The following is a 20,018-nucleotide window of genomic DNA, read 5'->3' as shown; positions in this document are numbered from 1 at the left end:
TTTTGAGAAGGAGTTTTACTCTTGTTGCCCAGGCTAGAGTGCAATGGCGTGATCTCGGCTTACCACAATCTCTGCCTCCCGGGTTCAAGCAACTCTTCTGCCTCAGCCTCAGGAGTAGCTGGGATTATAGGTATGTGCCACTAACACCTGGCTAATTTTGTGGGTTTTTTTTTTTTTTTTTAGTTGAGAGGGGGTTTCTCCGTGTTGGTCAGGCAGGTCTCGAACTCCTGACCTCAGGTGGTCCGCCTGCCTTGGCCTCCCAAAGTGCTAGGATTACAGGTAGCCACCTTGCCCGGCCTCTACAATTTCTTTGATTTATCTTCTCTTTTTCCTCTATTCTCTCCTTTGGGAATTTACACAGGTGTTATAACTTCTAGATCTAGTCTCCACACACCTTTCTCACCTGATGTAACTTCAGTCCTGTCTTACTTCCCTTGCTTACTTTTATACCCATTGTCCTGTGCTACACTCTGGGAGAATTCTTCAGCTCACTCATTCTCTCTTCTGCTGTGTTCATTCTGCAGTTTAGCTAATCTCATATATTTTGTTGTTATTTTTGTATTTTGGATAGTCAAATTTTTTTTTCTTCATGTCTCTTGTCTATTTTCTTTCACATCCCAATCAACATATAATAGATAGCCTTTCTTACCTTTATGAAAATATCAAGCTTTTTAAAAATATCATCAGCTTTGTCAATTATGTTTCTTTAGATACTGGGTTTTTTTTTTTTTTAATTTGTTTTCTTCAGTGTTTCTCAGAGTATTGATTTTGTGCAATTGCTTGGTAATTTTGGATTTGTGTGATCATCTTTGTACTTAAAATTACTCCTATAACTTGTGTAGAACTGTAGTGGACACAGAACAAACAGTAGATTTACCTTGGGGGTGGAAGCATTTTATCAGTGTTTTTAAGAATTATTAGCACGTGGTGATAATAAAAATCAAACCAACTTATAGTTGTTATAGGAGTTCTTTTAAACTTCCTAAAGACAATGCCCCCATTTATTGCCTACACCCACCTCCCCTACTCACCCCATAACTTGGTATGCCATTGCTATAGATGATGTTCAGTTTACCAGATTTTTTTCTACACTGTGAGTGAAAACCACTGTCAAGAGTAGTATAACACTAGTTCATCATCTGGGCATAGAATCTCCCATTCCTTTTGATTGTTGCCATCCTCCTAAGATATAGCTCTGCTTCTCTGGTCCAAATCCCCTCTTACTGCCTCAAGGAAATGCTGCTTCTGTTCTTATCAACTGAATGCAGGTTTGGTCAAAAGTAGAACAACCTACTTCACTACTCTGAATGCAGTTGGTGTGGAATCACCCCAATGACTGACCATGGCCCTTTTGGCCCCTTGTATTCACTTCCTCCAAGAGTAGAACTCTCTCAGAACCCTCTCACTTTGCAAGAAACATCTCCTGTGACTGTTTTGGATGATGAATTTTTTTTTCTTTTTTTATTAATTTTTATTTTTTTATTTTTATTGCATTTTAGGTTTTGGGGTACATGTGAAGAACATGCAAGATTGTTGCATAGGTACACATGTGGCAGTGTGATTTGCTGCCTTCTTCCCCTTCACCTATATCTGGCATTTCTCCCCATGCTCTCTCTCCCCAACTCCCCACCCCCCACTGTCCCTCCCCTATTTCCCCCCAACAGACCCCAGTGTATGGTGCTCCCCTCCCTGTGTCCATGTGTTCTGGTTGTTCAACACCCGCCTATGAGTGAGAACATGCGGTGTTTGATTTTGTGTTCTTGTGTCAGTTTGCTGAGAATGATGGTTTCCAGTTTCATCCATGTCCCTACAAAGGACACGAATTCATCATTTTTTATGGCTGCATAATATTCCATGGTGTATATGTGCCACATTTTCCCTGTCCAGTCTATCATCGATGGGCATTTGGGTTGGTTTCAGGTCTTTGCTATTGTAAACTGTGCTGCAATGAACATTCATGTGCATGTGAATTTTTTTTTCATTAACATCAACACTGTTCTGAGTACTTTACAATTTGTGAGCATTAAATGAGCTAACATATGATCCAATATGCTTTCTATCTTTCAGAAATGTCTCAAATTTTCTGGCTTACACTTGGCAACGTCTTGCTTTCCAGCATTGTAGATTTTTCACATTTTTCTGTCATATAAGTTTTATGGCGTTTGGCCTAATATCTTGATCTAATTTTTCATCTGCTTCTTAAAATAGATTTATCCCTTTTGTCTTGATATATATGTATTCCGGGTTAGTCTGCTTGATCTCCCATAATGAAATATCACAGACTGAAATATCACAGGCTTAAACAACAGAAATGTATTTTCTCACAGTTCTGGAGGCTAGGAGTCTGAGATCAAGGTGCTGTCAGGTTCAGTTCTGGCGAATCCGCATCTCTTCCTTGTAGATGGTTAGTAGATGGCTGCCTTCTTGCTGTATTTTCACATGGACTTTTTGCTGTGCATGAGATGAAAGTGCTCTTTGGCGTCTCTACCTTTCCTTATAAGGACACCAATACTGGCCAGGCATGGTGGCTCATGGCTGTAATCCCAGCACTTTGGGAGGTCGAGGTGGGCTGATCACCTGAGATCAGGAGTTCAAGACCAGCCTGGCCAACAGGAATTTAGTAGAAACTCCATCTCTACTAAAAACACAAAAATCAGCCCGGCGTGGTGGCACGTGCCTGTAGTCCCAGCTACTTGGGAGGCTGATACAGGAGAATTCCTCGAATCCAGGAGGCAGAGGTTGCGGTGAACCAAGATCATGCCACTGCACTCCACCCTGGGTGACAGGGCAAGACTCCAGCTCAAAAAAAAAAAAAAAAGGGCAAAAAAAAAAAGGGGGGGACACCAATGTTATCAGATTAGGGCCTTATCCTTATGACTTCATTTAACCTTAATTACCTCCCTATCAGTTGTATCTCCAAATTCAATCACATTAGGGGTTAGGACTACCACATATGAACTTGGGGGAAACAAAATTTAGTTCACAACACATTCTAATGAAATGAGTTTTAAATAAAGAAAACATCAATAAACAAACTAATAAGTAAGAACAAATGTAAGAGTGTGTGCAAAATGAGAGAAATGTTAAGTAAGAATCTTCAAAGTGAATACAGAGTATGATGACCTTTCCTGGTGCAAATTAAGTGCACAATAAATATTAGTTGAATAAATGAATGAGATGTTCAAAACAACTTCATAACTTCCCCAAGACACCAATTTTCAGGAACATTGAGTCAAACATTCTTTGGCCCTTTCAGGCTGCTACTCTACGGAGAAAAAATGGTAAAAACACAGTCACTCTACTTGTTACTTCCCTACTCTCAAAAGAATATCTAAAGCCATTGGGGAATTGTAAGTGTTTACTGAAATGAAATGTGTTAGTACTATGACTCTGCTTATGCCAATATGTTTATTCATTCTTTTTCCAATTGCATTTAGAGTTGGGAAGCACTGCCACTGGTTGTGTGTGTTGCTTTTTGTGTAAATAGGCATGTATGTGTACATATGGGTGTACAATATAATTTCACAAGTTATGGAATATTTTTTGTTACTTTAGCCTTAGTTACCTAACTTAACAGGGTTAGGTACCATTACATTTTTGGGCCAATCGAATATGATTCACTAGTAACAAAAATAAACAACAGAGACACATCTCTAGCACTTCCAGACTAACAAAAGAAATGCTCTAGAGAGTAGGCTGCTAACAGGGAGTATGGAAACAAGAGTTGGTACCATAAATTCATTGCAGCATATTCTCTACAGATCATGAATAAGTCAGGTTAGGATATTGTGCGTCATAACATCCATATGTACATTACCATATGTACAAACTGATGTGTACAAACAGTACCATAATGCACAAGTGAAATGTGGTAAACAACTCAAAATCTTCACAGCGTTTAGGGGTGAATGTGAAAAGTGGGTGAAGTGAGACTTGGTTGAGTTATATCTATACTTCCCCTAATTTGCCTAAAATGTGTAGGCTTTATGGTAGACTGTCACATACTTTAGCAACAATCATAATTTTGTGCTATTTTCGCTCAAAGGTATTCCCCCAAAAATATTCATGTACTTAAAGTGGGATTTTTTTAGATGTAACTTTTAGGGCAGCTGCCTGAATTTATTATTAATTATTGCCTAAACACAGGAAAAGAAAAAGGGCCTGCTCCTTTCTGCCCTAAAAACCTCCCAAATTAGAATGTAATGCCCTTTGCCTAATTTCTATCTGTTATTTAACAAGATAGAAATAGGAGGTTTAAAGAAACTTGAACCAACTGGGATTTTTGAGTCACTGAAAAATGAATTCTTAATTTAGAATTAAAAGAAATCTAACAAAGTTTGCAAACAAAAATAATGAATAGAAATTCAAAATACCATTTAGAGAACAAACAGATTTTATATACCTGTTTTACTAAATACTTCTTAAGAAAAATGGGGAGAAAATGACAACATTTGCTGGCATTACACATCTCTCTAACCAATGTCCTTAAAGACGACCAAAGAACTCTTACTTGCCCATGTCCTGTAGCCCCTACCTACTCACTCTGTGTGTAGCATGAGATGCCACTGGCCTCCTTTTTCAAACTCTTACCTTCCCTGATTTTTGTGACATTTTTCTCTTTTAGATCTATCTCTCTAATTGCTACTTCTCCATTCCTTTTAAGATATGCTGTAAATGTCAGTAAATTCCAAGGTTGTGACTTCCCAATCTTTTCTTGTTCAATGCAGGCTTTTACTGGTAATCTCATCCACTATGTCACTCCCACCATATCCTCTAGACAGGTGATTTCGACCTAGTTCAATATCTACCACTCAGTCCTCCCTTCTAGTTTCCAGACCCAATTCTCAACTGCTTGCTGTACCAAATGAATTGAAAGAGATCTTGATTCTTAATTTACAACTAAAGTTTAAAATTTACTAAACTGAATGTATTAATATTTCTCTTACAATGTATGCTTCCATATGAATTGCCCATGTGTATCATAATTATCTATCTTGCTAACTCTGTTAGTTTCCTAGGACTGCCATAACAAATTACCACAAACTGGGTGACTTAAAACAACAGGTATTTATTTTTTCACAGTTCTGGAGCCCAGAAGCCTGACTTCAAGGTTGGTCCTTCTGAAAGAGCTGAGGAAGAATTTGTTCCATGCTCTCTCTTTCCTAGCTTTTGGTGGTCACCAGCAATCCTTTGTGACAGTCTGAGAATCTATGAACAGTTATAGATGTGACATATTTGTGGGCCATGTAGGAAAAGGGTTCATAGAGAGAGAGGCTCATACTCATACTAAGGTTTTCTTAAGTGGAATCTACAAGTTACCCAGATCCACCGTGAACCCCATGGGCTATCACTTGGAGGTGAGATGAGAAGGGCAGATATGAGGAAATGAGAATGGATGGAGCCTATGTGGGCCCATTAGACCCCATGTCAGACATTGGAAGGAAGATAAAGAGTGAGAGCTCTGAGGGAAATCTGTGAGGAAACTCAGGTCTTGATGAAGTATCCTAATGTCTACTCTACACTCCATGCTCATTTGTTTGTGTATTTTCTCAGAAAGGAAGTTCATTAGCTGGGGATGGTGGCTCATGCCTGTAATTCCAGCACTTTGGGAGTCCAAGGCAGGTGGATCACCTGAGGTCAGGAGTTTAAGACCAGCCTGCCCAATATGGTGAAACCCTGTCTCTACTAAAAATACAAACGTTAGCTGGTGTGGTGGTACATACCTGTAGTTCATTGAAGCACAGCAGCTACATTATTTTTCTACTGCTGCATAACAAATTACCACAAACTTAAGTAATTTAAAACAATAAATAAAAGTTGAATATAAAACAAATAAATAAAAAAAATTTAAAACCACCCAGTTATTAGCAAATGGGTCCAAATCAGAAGTCTGGGTGTGCTCAGCTGGGTTCTTGGCTTTGGGTCTCACAAGGCTAAAATCAAGGTGTTGGCCAGGCCAGACTAGGCTCTCATTGGGAGGTTCTGGTTAAGAATTTACTTCCAAGCTCATTCAGGTTATTGGCTTTAGGACTTGAGGTGAAAAGTCAGTTCCTTACAGTTGTACCTTTGAAGTCCCTGTTTTCTTGTGAACAGCTAGCCAGGAATCACTGTCAGCCTCCTAGAGGCCTCATGCAATTCTAACCAAGTGACCCTCTTCTTCACAATCAGCCATGGAGGATTTCTCTCAAGTAAAATCTCCCTTGTGCTTCAAATCTCTGCCTTCATGCTGTGTCAATAGCTGGAGAAACTCTACTTTAAAAGGCCTGGTATTAGATCAGGCCCACCTATATAATCTCCTTATCAACTGTGCCATATAACATGGACTATTGATGGGAATAAAACCACCATATTTATTGTCCCTGGGATTATGCAGGCACATATACCAAGGATCAGGGAATCTTGGGGCCATCTTAGGCATCTGCCTGCCCCCCCCATCTGTAGCTTTACTTGTTCTAGTGATACAATGTAATGACAGAATCGCTGTCATCAAGATCCAATATGGTCAAGAGTAACCACTTGCTATTTGTGGATTCTAATTTTTATAACAACAAATCTGTGTTCAACCAGCACTATTTTCAGTAAACCTAATGTTTGAATTGTACTATTCAATTGCAAAAAGGGGCAGTTAATAATCTTGAATATATAAGTAAGGTGAAAAGACTTAATCCTTCCCTGTATCTATCTCTTTGTGGGCCCATCGCTATTGCCATTTTTTTCTCATTTAGCCCACAAAACAAACCACCTGAACCTCCTGTTATAAATGAGTATGCTGATGCCCAACTACACAACCTAGTGAAAAGAATGCGTCAAAGAACAGCCGTCTACAAGAGAAAGTTGGTAGAGGGAGATCTCTCCTCACCCGAAGCCAGCCCAAAAACTGGTAAGCATTGTTCCCTCCATGTACTGGGAAGAAGGAAGTGATGAGGGGACCTGTGTTTTGCAGATGTTTCAGTTTGGATCTTCCAAAAGCAGATGCTAAGAAAATGATTTACATACGGTTTATTTTGAGAGTGATCCAGGAAGGTGAGTGTGGTGAGACAGAGAAGAAAGTTAAGACAGTACAGATGGGTTAATAAAAGGATCACTGGCCAGGGGTCTGTGACTCACACCTATAATCCCAGTATTTTGGGAGTCCAAGACAGGAGGATTGCTTAAGACTAGAAGTTTGAAACCAGCCTGGGCAACACAGTGAGACCCTACCTCTTAAATTTTTAAAAAAACTTTAAAAAAAGAAAAAAAGTAAGAGGATCACTGCTGTGCCATTGGGGCTTTATACAGCTGAAAAACTGTGGCTCATACTTGAGAATTATCTGAATGGAAGAGAAGGAAACTGACTGGTGCTGGGGCTTGATACTATTGCCTCCCCAGCACTTTAAGCAAACCTGCAGGAGAAAATCCTCCAACAGATGCGGGAAACTCTCCCACAGGTGATCTCAAGGCTTAATATATATGTGTAGGTCACAGACAGTATCTTCTATAGCAAATTATATTGTAAATATTTAAAATACCCATATTATACAAAGTACATAATATAAAAATACAGGAATATTACCTGGGTATCCAACAGAGCAAAGGACATCAACAAACTAATTACATAAGGGGAGGGACTATTATCAACCTCCCTAATAATTACAAAAATGTGTTTATGAAATAATAATCAATATGATAACATGGAGCACAAAAGTAATGTATACTATGATTACATCTGTGTAAAATATTTTTATATGTACAGAAAAAGAATAGATCAAAGCTTGATTGTTTAACATATAAATGCAAATCAAGTTGATAATTACAGGGGATTAAATTCAGCTTCCTTATAGTTCTATATAACAGAATGTGGGCTTTCCAAATCAACTGTGTATTGTATAACAATTCCTTTTTTTTTTTTTTTTTTTGAGACAGATTTTCGCTCTTGTTACCCAGGCTGGAGTGCAACGGTGCGATCTCGGCTCACCGCAACCTCCACCTCCTGGGTTCAGGCAATTCTCCTGCCTCAGCCTCCTGAGTAGCTGGGATTACAGGCACGCGCCACCATGCCCAGCTAATTTTTTGTATTTTTAGTAGAGACGGGGTTTCACCATGTTGACCGGGATGGTTTCGACCTCTTGAACTCGTGATCCACCCGCCTCGGCCTCCCAAAGTGCTGGGATTACAGGCGTGAGCCACCGCGCCCGGCCCAACAATTCCTTTTTAAACAGAAGAAGCTAAAAGAAATCATAGTAATTATAGTGTGGTAAAGATATATTGAAAAGAACACTGTTTGTGATATGTGTGATGGTAAAGAAGCAGCAAACCAAAACCTGTGAAATGATGTACATTTGCAGTGTTTCTGATCTCTGACTTTAATTATGCTCCAAAGTATGTAAAAATCAAGCTTGTATTTAAAATATTCTATTTGTAACACCTTTGTGACACTTTATTAGTGAGCTTTAAACCTGTTACATATTTCCAAATTCCAGTGTTTTCATTACCTGTATACTTTCATAAATGTTACTATTTTATTCTGTTTTTATCATATACTTTAAGATATGCTAAAGTATATGATAAAAACTTTAGCATACCTTAAAGATGATTTTTTTTATACACACACATACACAGAGTGAAATAAATGTCATTACTTTAAATGTCATGAAGGTTTTGCTTCATCTATCTGTATCAAAAGAGGAAGATTCATGAATGTTCTGACTTTAAGAAATTCAAGTTTTTATATACATACTTTAAGTTCTGGGATACATGTGCAGAACATGCAAGTTTACTATGTAGGTATACATGTGCCGTGGTGGTTTGCTGCACCCATCAACCCATCATCTGTGTTAGGTATTTGTCCTAATGCTATCCCTCCTCTTGTCCCCCACCCCGACAGGTTGCGGTGTATGATGTTCCCCTCCCTGTGCTTATATGTTCTCATTGTTCAACTCCCACTTATGAGTGAGATCATGTGGTGTTTGGTTAAGAAAGTTAAGTTTTTAACTAAGCTAACTTAACCTCTTTAAATGTTTCATCTTTTTTTTCCTATGAAGCAAAGCCTATAGCTGTACCACCAGTAAAAGAAAGTGATAAGCCAACAGAAGAACATTACTACAGGCTGTTATGTTTCAAAGTCAAGAAGATGCCTTTAACAGAGTACTTAAAGCAACTTAAACTTCCAGAAAGCATAGATTCATACACAGGTATTACCAAAGGGTGAACTATCAGAGTGGGAGGGCTGACTATCACCAAAAAACCCTGTGACTCAAAGTCACAGCTTCTGTTTTCCTTACCTCATATTCTCGATCTAACTAGAAAGCAGAATTTAAATTATATAACATGCAAAGGATCATTCGCCCATCTTTAGTGAAGACAAGAAATAACAATATTCCTGCCTATATTTAAAAAGCAGTCCAGATCCTGTCCTATTCCTGATTACCCTTGAATTTAAGACCCCAAAGTACGCTGCAATATGTACACTGACATTCACACACATTATAATGAAGTGTCAGTCTTCTTCCACGGCTTCACAATTGTTGATTATTCTAATTGAACAAATCCTTCCCTGCAGCCTCCCATAGGCTGAGAAGGGCTATGCATGAAGGGACATGGACTATGTTAATGGGCTGATCCTGTGCCCTCCCATTCAGTGCCATACCCCTTCCGGCAGAAGGCGATCTTTCTGCCACCTGCCCTGGGCAATCAATCCTGCAACTTAACTACTAATGAACTAAAGATCTGTGGCTGCAGTGATGCCTGTGCAAAGTCCTTCTGACTTTTCTTGAAATTCCCCTTTCCTGATCCAAATAACACAGTTGCCCGTGGGGACAGACTCAGAGCAGCCACTTCTCCAGTAGACTGGAAGGAAACTGTCCACTTTTGGAAGAGCTGATAAGATCATTTAATATCTCTTTTAAAGCCTGGTGCCTCACGCTCCAGAGGCAGAATTGTGTTGAATGTTTAATAGATCTTCCTGTGGCAAATCACTCTCTAGAGGGTAGTGCCGCAACCTCACCAAATTTAGCCAGAGAATTCTTTTTGTGTTTGCTCCATGACATTTGGATTGCTCCACTTGCTGTTTTTCCAGATCAACTCTATCTCCTGTGGCTCTTGCTTGTCACCCTTGCCTATAACTGGAACTGCTGGCTTATACCACTGCGCCTCGTCTTCCCATATCAAACTCCCGACAACATACACTACTGGCTTATTGTGGACATCATATGTGACATCATCTACCTTTATGATATACTGTTAATCCAGCCCAGAATCCAGTTCATAAGAGGAGGAGACATAATAGTAAGTGGGGTTCAGGAAAGGCAGAAACTGAAAAATGAATAACATCTAATTGGGTCACAAAAAATAAATTAACAGCATTGTTTTATTTAATGTTTGACTGGCTATCTGCATGGATAACTGCAAGAAATCATGAGCAATAATAATAATAAAATAATTACAAAACAGCCATTGAGTGTTCACAATGTGCTGGAGAACATGCACCTCCCTATGTCTTACTTTCCTCATCTTTAAAGTGAAAATAACAAAAACACCTTCATAAGGTTAGATTAAATAAATTGAGGCCCATGCAGTGCCTAGACTGTGTCTGGTGCATTGTGAATGAGTATTAAATGTCAGCTATTATTATTGTTCTAGTTAATTTATTTATAATATCTCACTTAATGCTTTCAATGACACTATGAAAAAGATGTTATTAGCCCCATTTACAAATGAGGAAACCAAGGTTTAGAGAGGGAGGTTATTTGCTTAAAGGACAAAGCTAGATTGTAGCAGAGCCAGGATTCTAACCCAGGCCTTGCCTCTATAATCACCCAGGTTCATTTTAGCAAGTCTTTCAGAATTTGACAATATTTGAGCATACAAAGACAGTGCCAAATCTGAAATGTTGAAACTATACACATATTTTACCTATTTTTTTTTTTTTTTTTGAGACAGAGTTTCACTCTTGTTTCCCAGGCTGGAGTACAATGGCACAATCTTGGCTCTCTGCAACCTCTGCCTCTCAGGTTCAAGCAATTATCCTGCCTCAGCCTCCCAAGTAGTTGGGATTACAGGCATGCACCACCACGCCTCGCTAATTTTTTGTATTTTTAGTAGAGATGGGGTTTCACCATGTTGGCCAGGCTGATCTCGAACATCTGACCTCAGGAGATCCACCCGCCTCAGCCTCCCAAAGTGCTGGGATTAGACACGTGGAGCCACCACACCCGCCCAGAACTAAATGTTTTTTAATTGTATCAATTATCAGTACAAAAAGAAGAAACCATTTAACATATAGCATATGTTCCTCTGGTAATCAAGCCTCAAAACAGTCTGTGAAGCAGTTGTTTTCTATCACATTACAGTCTATTATTCACATCAATATTTTTAAAAATAAGATAGGTATTATTTCACTCATTAGAACCTGCTCAGCCTTCTTAGGAGATAGCCGAGTGTTGTGTAAGATTTTAGGACACAGACTGTGCCTTGTTTATCACTTTTAGTTGGAACTGAGTGCAGTGCCTGCATGTAGTAGAGTAATCAAGCACAGGATTTTAGGCCTGGACACTTTGGGAAAGCCTAACTTAAAAAGCAAAGCGTTCATGACCCATCTTTTTTTACATTTTTTTTTTTTTAGATTCAGGGGATACACATACAGGTTTGTTACCTGGTTATCTTGGGTGATGCTGAGGTTTGACCCAGGTACTGGACACAGTACCCAATAATTAGTTTTTCAACCCTTCCCCACTTCCTCCTTGCCTTACTTCTCCCTGTAGTAATCCCTAGTTTCTATTGTTCTGATCTTTATGTCCGTAAATACCCAATGTTTCACTTATAAGTGAAAACATGCTGTATTCGTTTTTCTGTTCCTGCATTAATTTGCTTAGGATAAAGGCCTCCAGCTGCATCCATGTGCTTGCAAAGGACATGATCCCATTCCATGGTGTATATGTGCCATGTTTTCTTTATTCAGTCCACCGTTGACCACCATTGATAGGTATCTAGAATAATTTCATGTCTTTGCAGTTGTGAATAACGCTGCAATGAACATGCAGATGCATGTGTCTTTTTGCTACAAAGATTTGTCTTCTTTTGGATATATACCCAGTAATGGGACTGCTGGGTCAAATGGTAGTTCTATTTTAAGGTTTTTGAGAAATCTCCAAGTTGTTTTCCACAGTGGCTGAACTAATTGACACTCTCATCAACAGTTTATAAGTGCTCCCTTTTCTCTGCAGCCTTTGCCAGCATCAGCTGTTATTTTGACTTTTTAGTAATAGCCATTCTGACTTGTATGAGTTTTGATTTGCATTTCTCTGGTGATTAGTGATGTGGAGGATTTTTTCACTTGTTTTGTGGCTGTTCTATGGTCATGACCATTTTAATCAATATAGATTCACCACACTGTCCAATATGGTGACCACTAGGCAAAGACGTCTATTCAAATTTAAAGTTAAATTAATTACAATTAAATAACATTAAAAATTCAGGTTTCTCAGCCACATTGTTCATATTTCCAGCACTCAACAACCATGCGTCTAGTGGACAGCACAGAAGATTTCCACCATTGCAAAATATACTATCATTCAGTGTGGTAAGAGAATGAGAGAGCAATGAGCCATCCATATCTCCATCAATACAGTCAAGCCAAGAGAGGTAGCCACACCCCTCACAGATACGGGCAAATCACAAGTACATAGAACACCTCCACTGGTGTTTTGTTTTTTAATGAATATGGCATGTATGGGTCTATCTTCTTTTTATTCTTTAATTTCCAAATTTATTACATGCGATTTCTCATGATCAAATGCAGTGCTCTTCCTAAGAACTTAGCATTCTTACCCTTAGGAGAAATTCTCTTCTCCTGAATTTATTCTCAATGTTGAAGGAATTCTATTGTCAATCCAATCAATCTAAGAAACAGAAAAATATGTTTTCACAAGCACAAACCCAAGTCTTATAACCACTACCCCAAACCCCTTCCCCAGCTAACTAGAAGGATGCTTCTTTTCCAACCGTGTCCGGTGAGCCATCCTCCTCCCAAGGCTCAGCAAGGGCTGCACAGAGTATGTTCTGCAATGTCACAATGAGAGAGCAGACTGACTGCATATATGGCACCTTAGGTTCATATAGAATTTTAGTGAAGATAGTTAGGTTGCTTAATCTTAATATTTTCTGTTGAATCTTCAGAAGATCTTAAATTATCAAAAAGCTGAAAGGAATAGTTTTGATATTTTTTCTTCCTTAAAAAATTGTTATTTTCTGGAAAGTGTTTTCTCTATTGAACTCATTCCTATAAAGAAATACTAAAGGCAAAAGCCAAGGCTATAGCAGAAGTCTATTCAAAATATTCTTTGTGCCGACATTAGAGCATTAGTTAACTCACCAGAACCATCCCCAGAGCCAGAGCTCCCTGGCAGCTTGATGAATGGTGATGACGGTGTACAAATAAGGAGTAAACAACAACAAAAAAAGGAACACTAATTTCAACCTCCATTAGACTCACAAGGGGGGAGAAAATCAATGTTTGACAAATGGAAAATGACAAAATCAGTAAAGGGAGACTTTTATTTTCAATTTTCTAAGAGGCCTTTGCACACAATGAAGTGTTAAAACCAAGAAAAATAACCAGCAAAAAACATACTCAATGGGATCTATTTAAAATGCATTATCATAAGCTACAAATATAGAGCAGGAAATAATTGCTTTGTTTGTTCAAAAGAAATTTAATGGTTTCTTTAATTTAGAGTAAGTAGCTGCTGCCTTTGAAATTTGATTACATTTTGGTAAGAAGACTATGCATATTGAATTATCTATTTAGCTATCTATGCTACCATTGGTATACACCACTGAATCATTCATTCATTCATTCATTCATTCAAGAAACACTTATTAAATACCTACAGTTGCTAGGTAGAAACATCTACTTACTTTATTTATTTATTAAATAAATGCACCGTAACTGGAGGATGAAACTATTAAGTGCCCAAGGAAAACAAACAAGTAACAGACAACAGATTGAGATGCTAACAGCCACACTAGAAACCAGGAGGGCTTACAAGTTTTTCACAATACTTATTTATAAAATCTTTCTCCTGAAAGTACTACTACAAAGAGAACAGAATTTTGAAACAAAGTCGAACAAAATGTCTCTTGTATGTAATTTCCTTTATAGATAGCAGAAATTGAGTTGGAAATGACAGTGAAGATTATTTAGATAAGAGACATATCCACAACCCTTTGCTAAACCTACTAATCACAAAATTCACAGAAATCCTCAGTGTCATCTAGTTACAATGTCAGTTAAGTCTTCCTTTATAATCAAATGCTTTTGGTACTTAATCCTCTCAATTGCTCTTTATAAACCTATCTGAAGAAAATTAACCATTCCCTTCTTTGTGTTTCATACACTTTACTCACAATTCTGTTATTTAATTTTATTAAATATTGATTAGGCTAATTATGAAGCAGTAGAAACAAACAGACCAGGGTCAAATTTCACTTCTGAAATTTGCTAATAGTGTTAACTTGAAGAAACTAAACTTACTCTTTCATTGAATACAATCTTTTTCATCCCCAAAATGGGAATGCTCATACTGTTGCAGGACTTTTCCTTAGTTCAGCTAAAGATGGTGTCCTTGTCTGACCCATGGCAATAAAAATTTGGCTCACAGACAGTTTGAAGGGTGAGTGAAGCAGGGTTTTACTGGGTGGAAAGGTTAAAAGTGGAGGGGGGTGAGGATACAGGGATCCTCTGCAAGGCTGGAGCCCTTGCTAGAGAGCTTCCCACCCACTGTTCTAATTCCAGATTCCACACAGGAAAAGGAGGGGCCAGACTCCTCCCTATGCAAATGTCATGAACTTTCCAAAGCTCCACCTCAATAGGCAGGCTGGTTGAAGTTTCTCCCGCAACCCACTCCCACCTGGCTATCTCGGTACCCACCTCATAAACCTATTATGAAGATTGAATAAGACACCTAGCTCAGGGTCTGGCATGAAGAAAATATACAGTTGATTGTTAAGGGAATTCAATGAATGGATGTCCACATGTTTCACTTTTCCCTCTTATCTCATATTTGTCTATGTATCTCTCTTTCTTACCCAAGGATAAGTTTCTTGAGAGTAGGGACCATATTCGATTCACTTCTTTATCAATCCTAGGAACTCAGAGTACACTCAAGAAATGTTTGAAGGAATGAATGAATGGTAATCTCAGTTCAAGGATTTTATTTCCTTCAATGATTATCTAATCGGCATTATAACTGTTTCAGGTAGTATTATTTTAAAACACTTCTTTCATCTGTCCTGTGTAAAATTATAAAGTTTCTATATATTGTTTATCAGAAGTGAATACTGGTCACGGTGTGCAGCGTGGCACAAGCTCACAAAGAGCTTCAGTGGAACCCCATGCTCAGCCTTGCAGGTAGAGTTGGCAGTGGTGGGTGGGATGGGGACAGCGGCAATCTCCTGAACATTTACACATTGCCAAACCTCCTGTGGACAAACCATCATGGAGGCCAGGACTGTCCCATGATGGGTTGAGCCTCTTGGAGATTCCGAAAATCCTATCCATCTTTTTCACCAGTATGGTTTGTGGACTCTGATGACCCAAATCTGACATCAGTTCTGGGACATCTAGAAGATACTAAGGACAACAATTACCTTTGTCAGCAATTGAAGTAGTTGATATGTGAACTCTGCAGATTACATAACCTTCCTAAGCAGTTGGATGTTTGAGATGCTAGATCAACCATTACCCACGGGTCAGAATGTGAAAACAGAAGAAGAGATGGCTGGAGGTATAGAAGATTTAAATCACTACAAGATGAAGCAAGAAGAACCTATTAGTGGTAAAAAGTACGAGGATGAAGGAATTGAAAAATAAAGTTTGGCAATATTAGAGAAAATTAGGAAGAGTCAAAGACAAGACCGTTTAAATGTGGTGTGGTGTTTGGGTCAGTGCACGCTTCAGGTAGACTAAAAGAGCTCAGGGATATATACAGATCACAGAGTTATAAAATAGGTCTGTTGGAAGCATTTATTCAGTGGAACTCATAAGTGACAGTACATGACTTGCATGTTAAACTTTAGAAGTTCGACCCTGATAGTCCTTTTCACAGTGATCTTCATATCTTAAAAGAGAGAGGAAGCATAGAATATATTTTGTTTAACTTCTCTTTTAAGAAACTGTTGTGGTTGTCAACTGGGTTATCTTTCTGAAGAATGAATCTGGTATATATTGACTGAAGGTGCTAATGTCTACATTTTTACTGATTCATATGGGGGAATGAATGAAGCACCAAGATCAAAAACAAAACACAAAAAAATAGGAAAGTAGAATTTCAGTGAGGGGATGATGTAGGAGGTAAATGGCTGAAATTGTTTTAGATTTGTGTTTCTGGACCATGGCTCTCGATACCAGACAGAAGGGCTTTTCCTGGGTTAGGAGTATTTCTTAACAAGCCTGGGGAAAATGTGATTGTCTTGAGCTAAGTATCCTATGAAGAGGACCTTAAACTGAATTACCAAGTTATTAGTATCAGGACTTGCAGACTTTGTAGAATAGCAGGATAACTTTCCATTTGATCCTCCATTTGTTCAAGTGGTGTTACCTGTTCTCTCAGGAGGGTATGTATTGGGTGGGGGAGCATTATGTATGGAACTTCTCACAAAACAGAGCTGTAGCAGCACCTACTCAATAGAATCAGTCATCAGGCAAATAAATGCCATCTTAGACAGAGGCAAAGCCAGAGTGCAGTTTGGAGCAAATAAGAATCAATATAATCTAGCAAGAGCCCAACAATTCTATAATTCCATTGTACAGCTATATGAGAAAAATGATCCCTCTGGACATGCTGCCACCTGGCCATGCTTAGAGCATTGAGGCCACACCCCTATTCTGCATTCTAGTGTGACCCTGGTTACCTCCCCTCTGGCTCAGTCACACAGCTGCATGGCAGATGACTGGATATGTTTAGCAGTGGTTGCCAGGATCATGCTGATGTGGCCCAAGCCCCACCTCCCTCCCTGCCCTGTGATTTTGAAAGAAACCTGACAGAGCAAATTAGCTGTGGCTGTGTGAGAATATCAGCACAGAAACAATCCCGGTGTAGGTACAGGAGCAAAACAGGAGAAAATTAAAAAATGACAGTAACCCTGAGTTGCCACTCACCTGAGGATACACCCAAAGACCATGCTCCTCCCCTACAACTGTCTGTTCATGACACCATGTTAGCTGGTGGTGTCTATTTCCCGGTGCCAGTCTGACTACCATGGCGGCACCTCACAATCATGATGCTGATGCTGGTCCCAATCTCATGGATGAAACCAAGACTTTCTTATTGACCAAGAGTCTGTGACAACTCTCCCAACAGCTCAATGGTCGTGCCTCTGAGTCTACATCCTTTCAATGAGGAAGGCCCTGCATCATCTGTTTACCTGAAAGATCTGGAGAAACAGCAGAACCAAGAAATTCTGGATCAGCTGAAAAAAGAAAAGAAAGAAAGCAACTGAAAGCAGGGAGCCCAAAGGGAGCAGTTACAGGTTGAAATTCAGACCATAGGAATCCTCAAGTCCAAGAAAGCAGTTACGGACAGCCCTGTATCACACTCAGCATGCTGTCAGGCAGTTTGAAGGAGAGTCAAAGGATCTGACCAGCCACCTGCAGTATTTCTAGCAGCATGTGTGAGAGTTGGAGCTGGCTCTCTCTGCTGTCTCTACACAGCAGAAGAAGGCAGACAGGTACAACAGGGTTAAACAAAGAGAGAGATGCTGGAGTTATACAAGAACAACAAAAGCAATGAGGATCTGAAGCAGCAGAACTCAGAACCAAATGAGAAGCTTCCAGTCCTAGTGATGGAGAAGTCAGGCATCCACCTCAACTTGGAGGAGCTGCAAAAGAAGCTGGAGAGGGCCAAGCTCCTGCTTGAACAGTCCTCAAGCCAGTGTGAACCCCCTGATGCTAACCAGCAGTTACAACAGGCCATAGAGGAGCAGGCACAGCTCGAAGCACACCTGGGGCAGGTTACGGAGTCACTGAAAAATCAGTATGCTGAAAATCTGAAAGGAGGGAGCGCCATGTGGTGGCAGAGGATGCAGCGGTGCACACATTGAGAAAGGAGAAGGAACACAGCAGGAGTCAGGTACAGGAGCTAGAGATGAGCTTGGCTGAACTGAGGAGCCAGATGGGTGAACCTCTCCCCCTGGATCCCCCAGCAGGGCCCTCTGAGGTGCAGTAGCAGCTACAAGTGAAGGCTGAACACCTATGGAAGGAGCTGGAGGGTCTGGAAGGACAGCTCCAAGCCCAGGTGCAAGAAAATGAGGGCTTGTGTCATCTGAACTGAGAGCAGGAAGAGAGGCTGCTGGAGCAGGAGCTGACGCGGAAGGCCCAGCTCTGGGAGGAGCAGGTAGAGGTGTGCAGGCAAACCCTGGAGACCATGCAGAATGACCTCACCACCATCAGCCATGTGGTCTCCCAGAACGGTGAGCTCAAGGAGCAGCTGGCCGAGCTGCAGAGCAGCTTCATGAAGCTGAACAATGAGAACATGGAGATCAGAAGCACACCGCAGTTGGAGCAGCAAGTCAAGAAGGAGCTGGGTGAGCTGAAGGAGGTGGTAAAGCTGAAGAGCCAAGAGGCTCAGAGTCTGAAGCAGTAGCAAGACCAGTACCTGGATCACCTGCAGCAGGTGACCTCTGAAATGGAGAAGCTGCACAAGCAGTTACTGCTGCAGACCCAGCTTGTAGACCAGCTGCTGCAGGAGGAAGCTCAGGGCGAACTGGTGCCCAAGATGGCCTACCAAGTTGCAGGAGACCCAGGATTGCCTGGAAGATGCCACCCAGCAGAAGAAGCAGTTACCAGCCCAGCTGAGCCTCATGGCTCCCCATGGGGAAGGAGATGGACTAGACAGTGAGGAGGAGGAGGAAAAGGCACCTTGGCTCATGCTGAGCATCCTGGAGGACCTGGAGAGTAGGGAGGCCATGGTGGCATTTTTTAACTCAGCTGTAGTCAGTGCAAGGAGAAGCTGGCATGGCCACGTGGGCAGCTGAAGGAGCAAAGGGTGCACTGCCAGTGCCTGGCTCACCTGGTGTCCTTGGCCTAGAAGGAGCCAGAAGCAGCAGCCCTAGCCCCAGGGACTGGATGCGATTCTGTGTGTGGGAAGACCCACTGGGCCCTGCAGGGGGCCATGGAGAAGCTGCAGAGCCACTTTATGGAGTTCATACAAGAGAAGATGGACCTGAAGGAGCGGGCAGAGAAACGAATGTCGCCGCATCCAGCTGTCTGGAGAGACAGACACCATCAGTGAGGGGGAGGCCAGGGCATGGCAGGGGGAGCCGCAGGGTGGTCAGAGGGGCCCCAGCGTCTGAACCCTGTCCTCCCGCAAGAAAGTACATCACACTGTACCAGAGCCAGAGGCCAGTGCTGAAGATGTGGCCCCGGAAGAAGTACATTTGCAGGCTGGCCCAGCACAATGAGGAGATGAAGGTGAAGCTGCTGGAGTTGCAGGAGCTGGTGTTGCGGCTTGTGGGCGACCGCAACAAGTGGCATGGCAAATTCCTGGCAGCTGCCCAGCACCCTGCTGATGAGCCCGCTCCAGGAGCCCAGCTCTGGGTGATCGTTGCCAGATGAGCCTCGCCCACAGAGTGGAGCCTGCACAAGTAGAGGCCCGGGAGGGTTCTACCCCGCGACAATCCCACTGCACAGAGGATTATGTAGCTGCTTCCTAAGATGTAGAACCCCCAGGGCCGCCCAGGCTTGGGCAGAAACCCCTGCATTCCATTTTGAGAAAAGAGGTGAAGATTACCATCATCTAAAACTGGCCACTATCAGCAAAGCTTGGAGAAGTGGGGCCAGAGGCTCCGCCCCAACCAGTTCCGCACCAGCCCTTCCCAGTCACCCCGTTATCCTTAGAGCAGCGAGATAAGACCCCTGCATAATGGGGGGAGATAAACAAGTGCAGACCCTTTGCCACCTTGGCCAGGACTGAGTCCTTAATTTCTGGATGATTATTGTTGTTATTTAAGAGCCAGAGGCTCATAGAGTTTATTTATTTGGAGGA

General features: G+C 41.0%; 1 protein-coding gene and 2 pseudogenes across 1 annotated transcript in view; all 3 read left to right on the top strand.

Moving 5' to 3' along the window:
* CNGB3 (cyclic nucleotide gated channel subunit beta 3) overlaps positions 1-20,018 on the top strand; it is a 161,353-nt gene that overhangs the window by 60,035 nt on the left and 81,300 nt on the right. Inside the window, exons 4-6 of the mRNA XM_012471030.3 lie at positions 6,726-6,880; positions 9,021-9,170; positions 10,055-10,263. Coding sequence (XP_012326453.2) covers positions 6,726-6,880; positions 9,021-9,170; positions 10,055-10,263 — 514 coding nt within the window. The remainder of the gene's footprint in view (positions 1-6,725; positions 6,881-9,020; positions 9,171-10,054; positions 10,264-20,018) is intronic.
* LOC105729995 (ubiquitin-conjugating enzyme E2 Q2-like) lies at positions 14,612-16,846 on the top strand (annotated as a pseudogene).
* LOC105729994 (golgin subfamily A member 2-like) lies at positions 16,964-19,744 on the top strand (annotated as a pseudogene).

This window comes from Aotus nancymaae, unplaced genomic scaffold (assembly GCF_030222135.1).
Source record: "Aotus nancymaae isolate 86718 unplaced genomic scaffold, 86718_ANA_hifiasm-v0.15.2.pri h1tg000036l, whole genome shotgun sequence".
Taxonomy (NCBI): domain Eukaryota; kingdom Metazoa; phylum Chordata; class Mammalia; order Primates; family Aotidae; genus Aotus; species Aotus nancymaae.
Note: the sequence above shows the minus strand (reverse complement) of the source record. Positions and strands in the feature narration are given on the sequence as shown.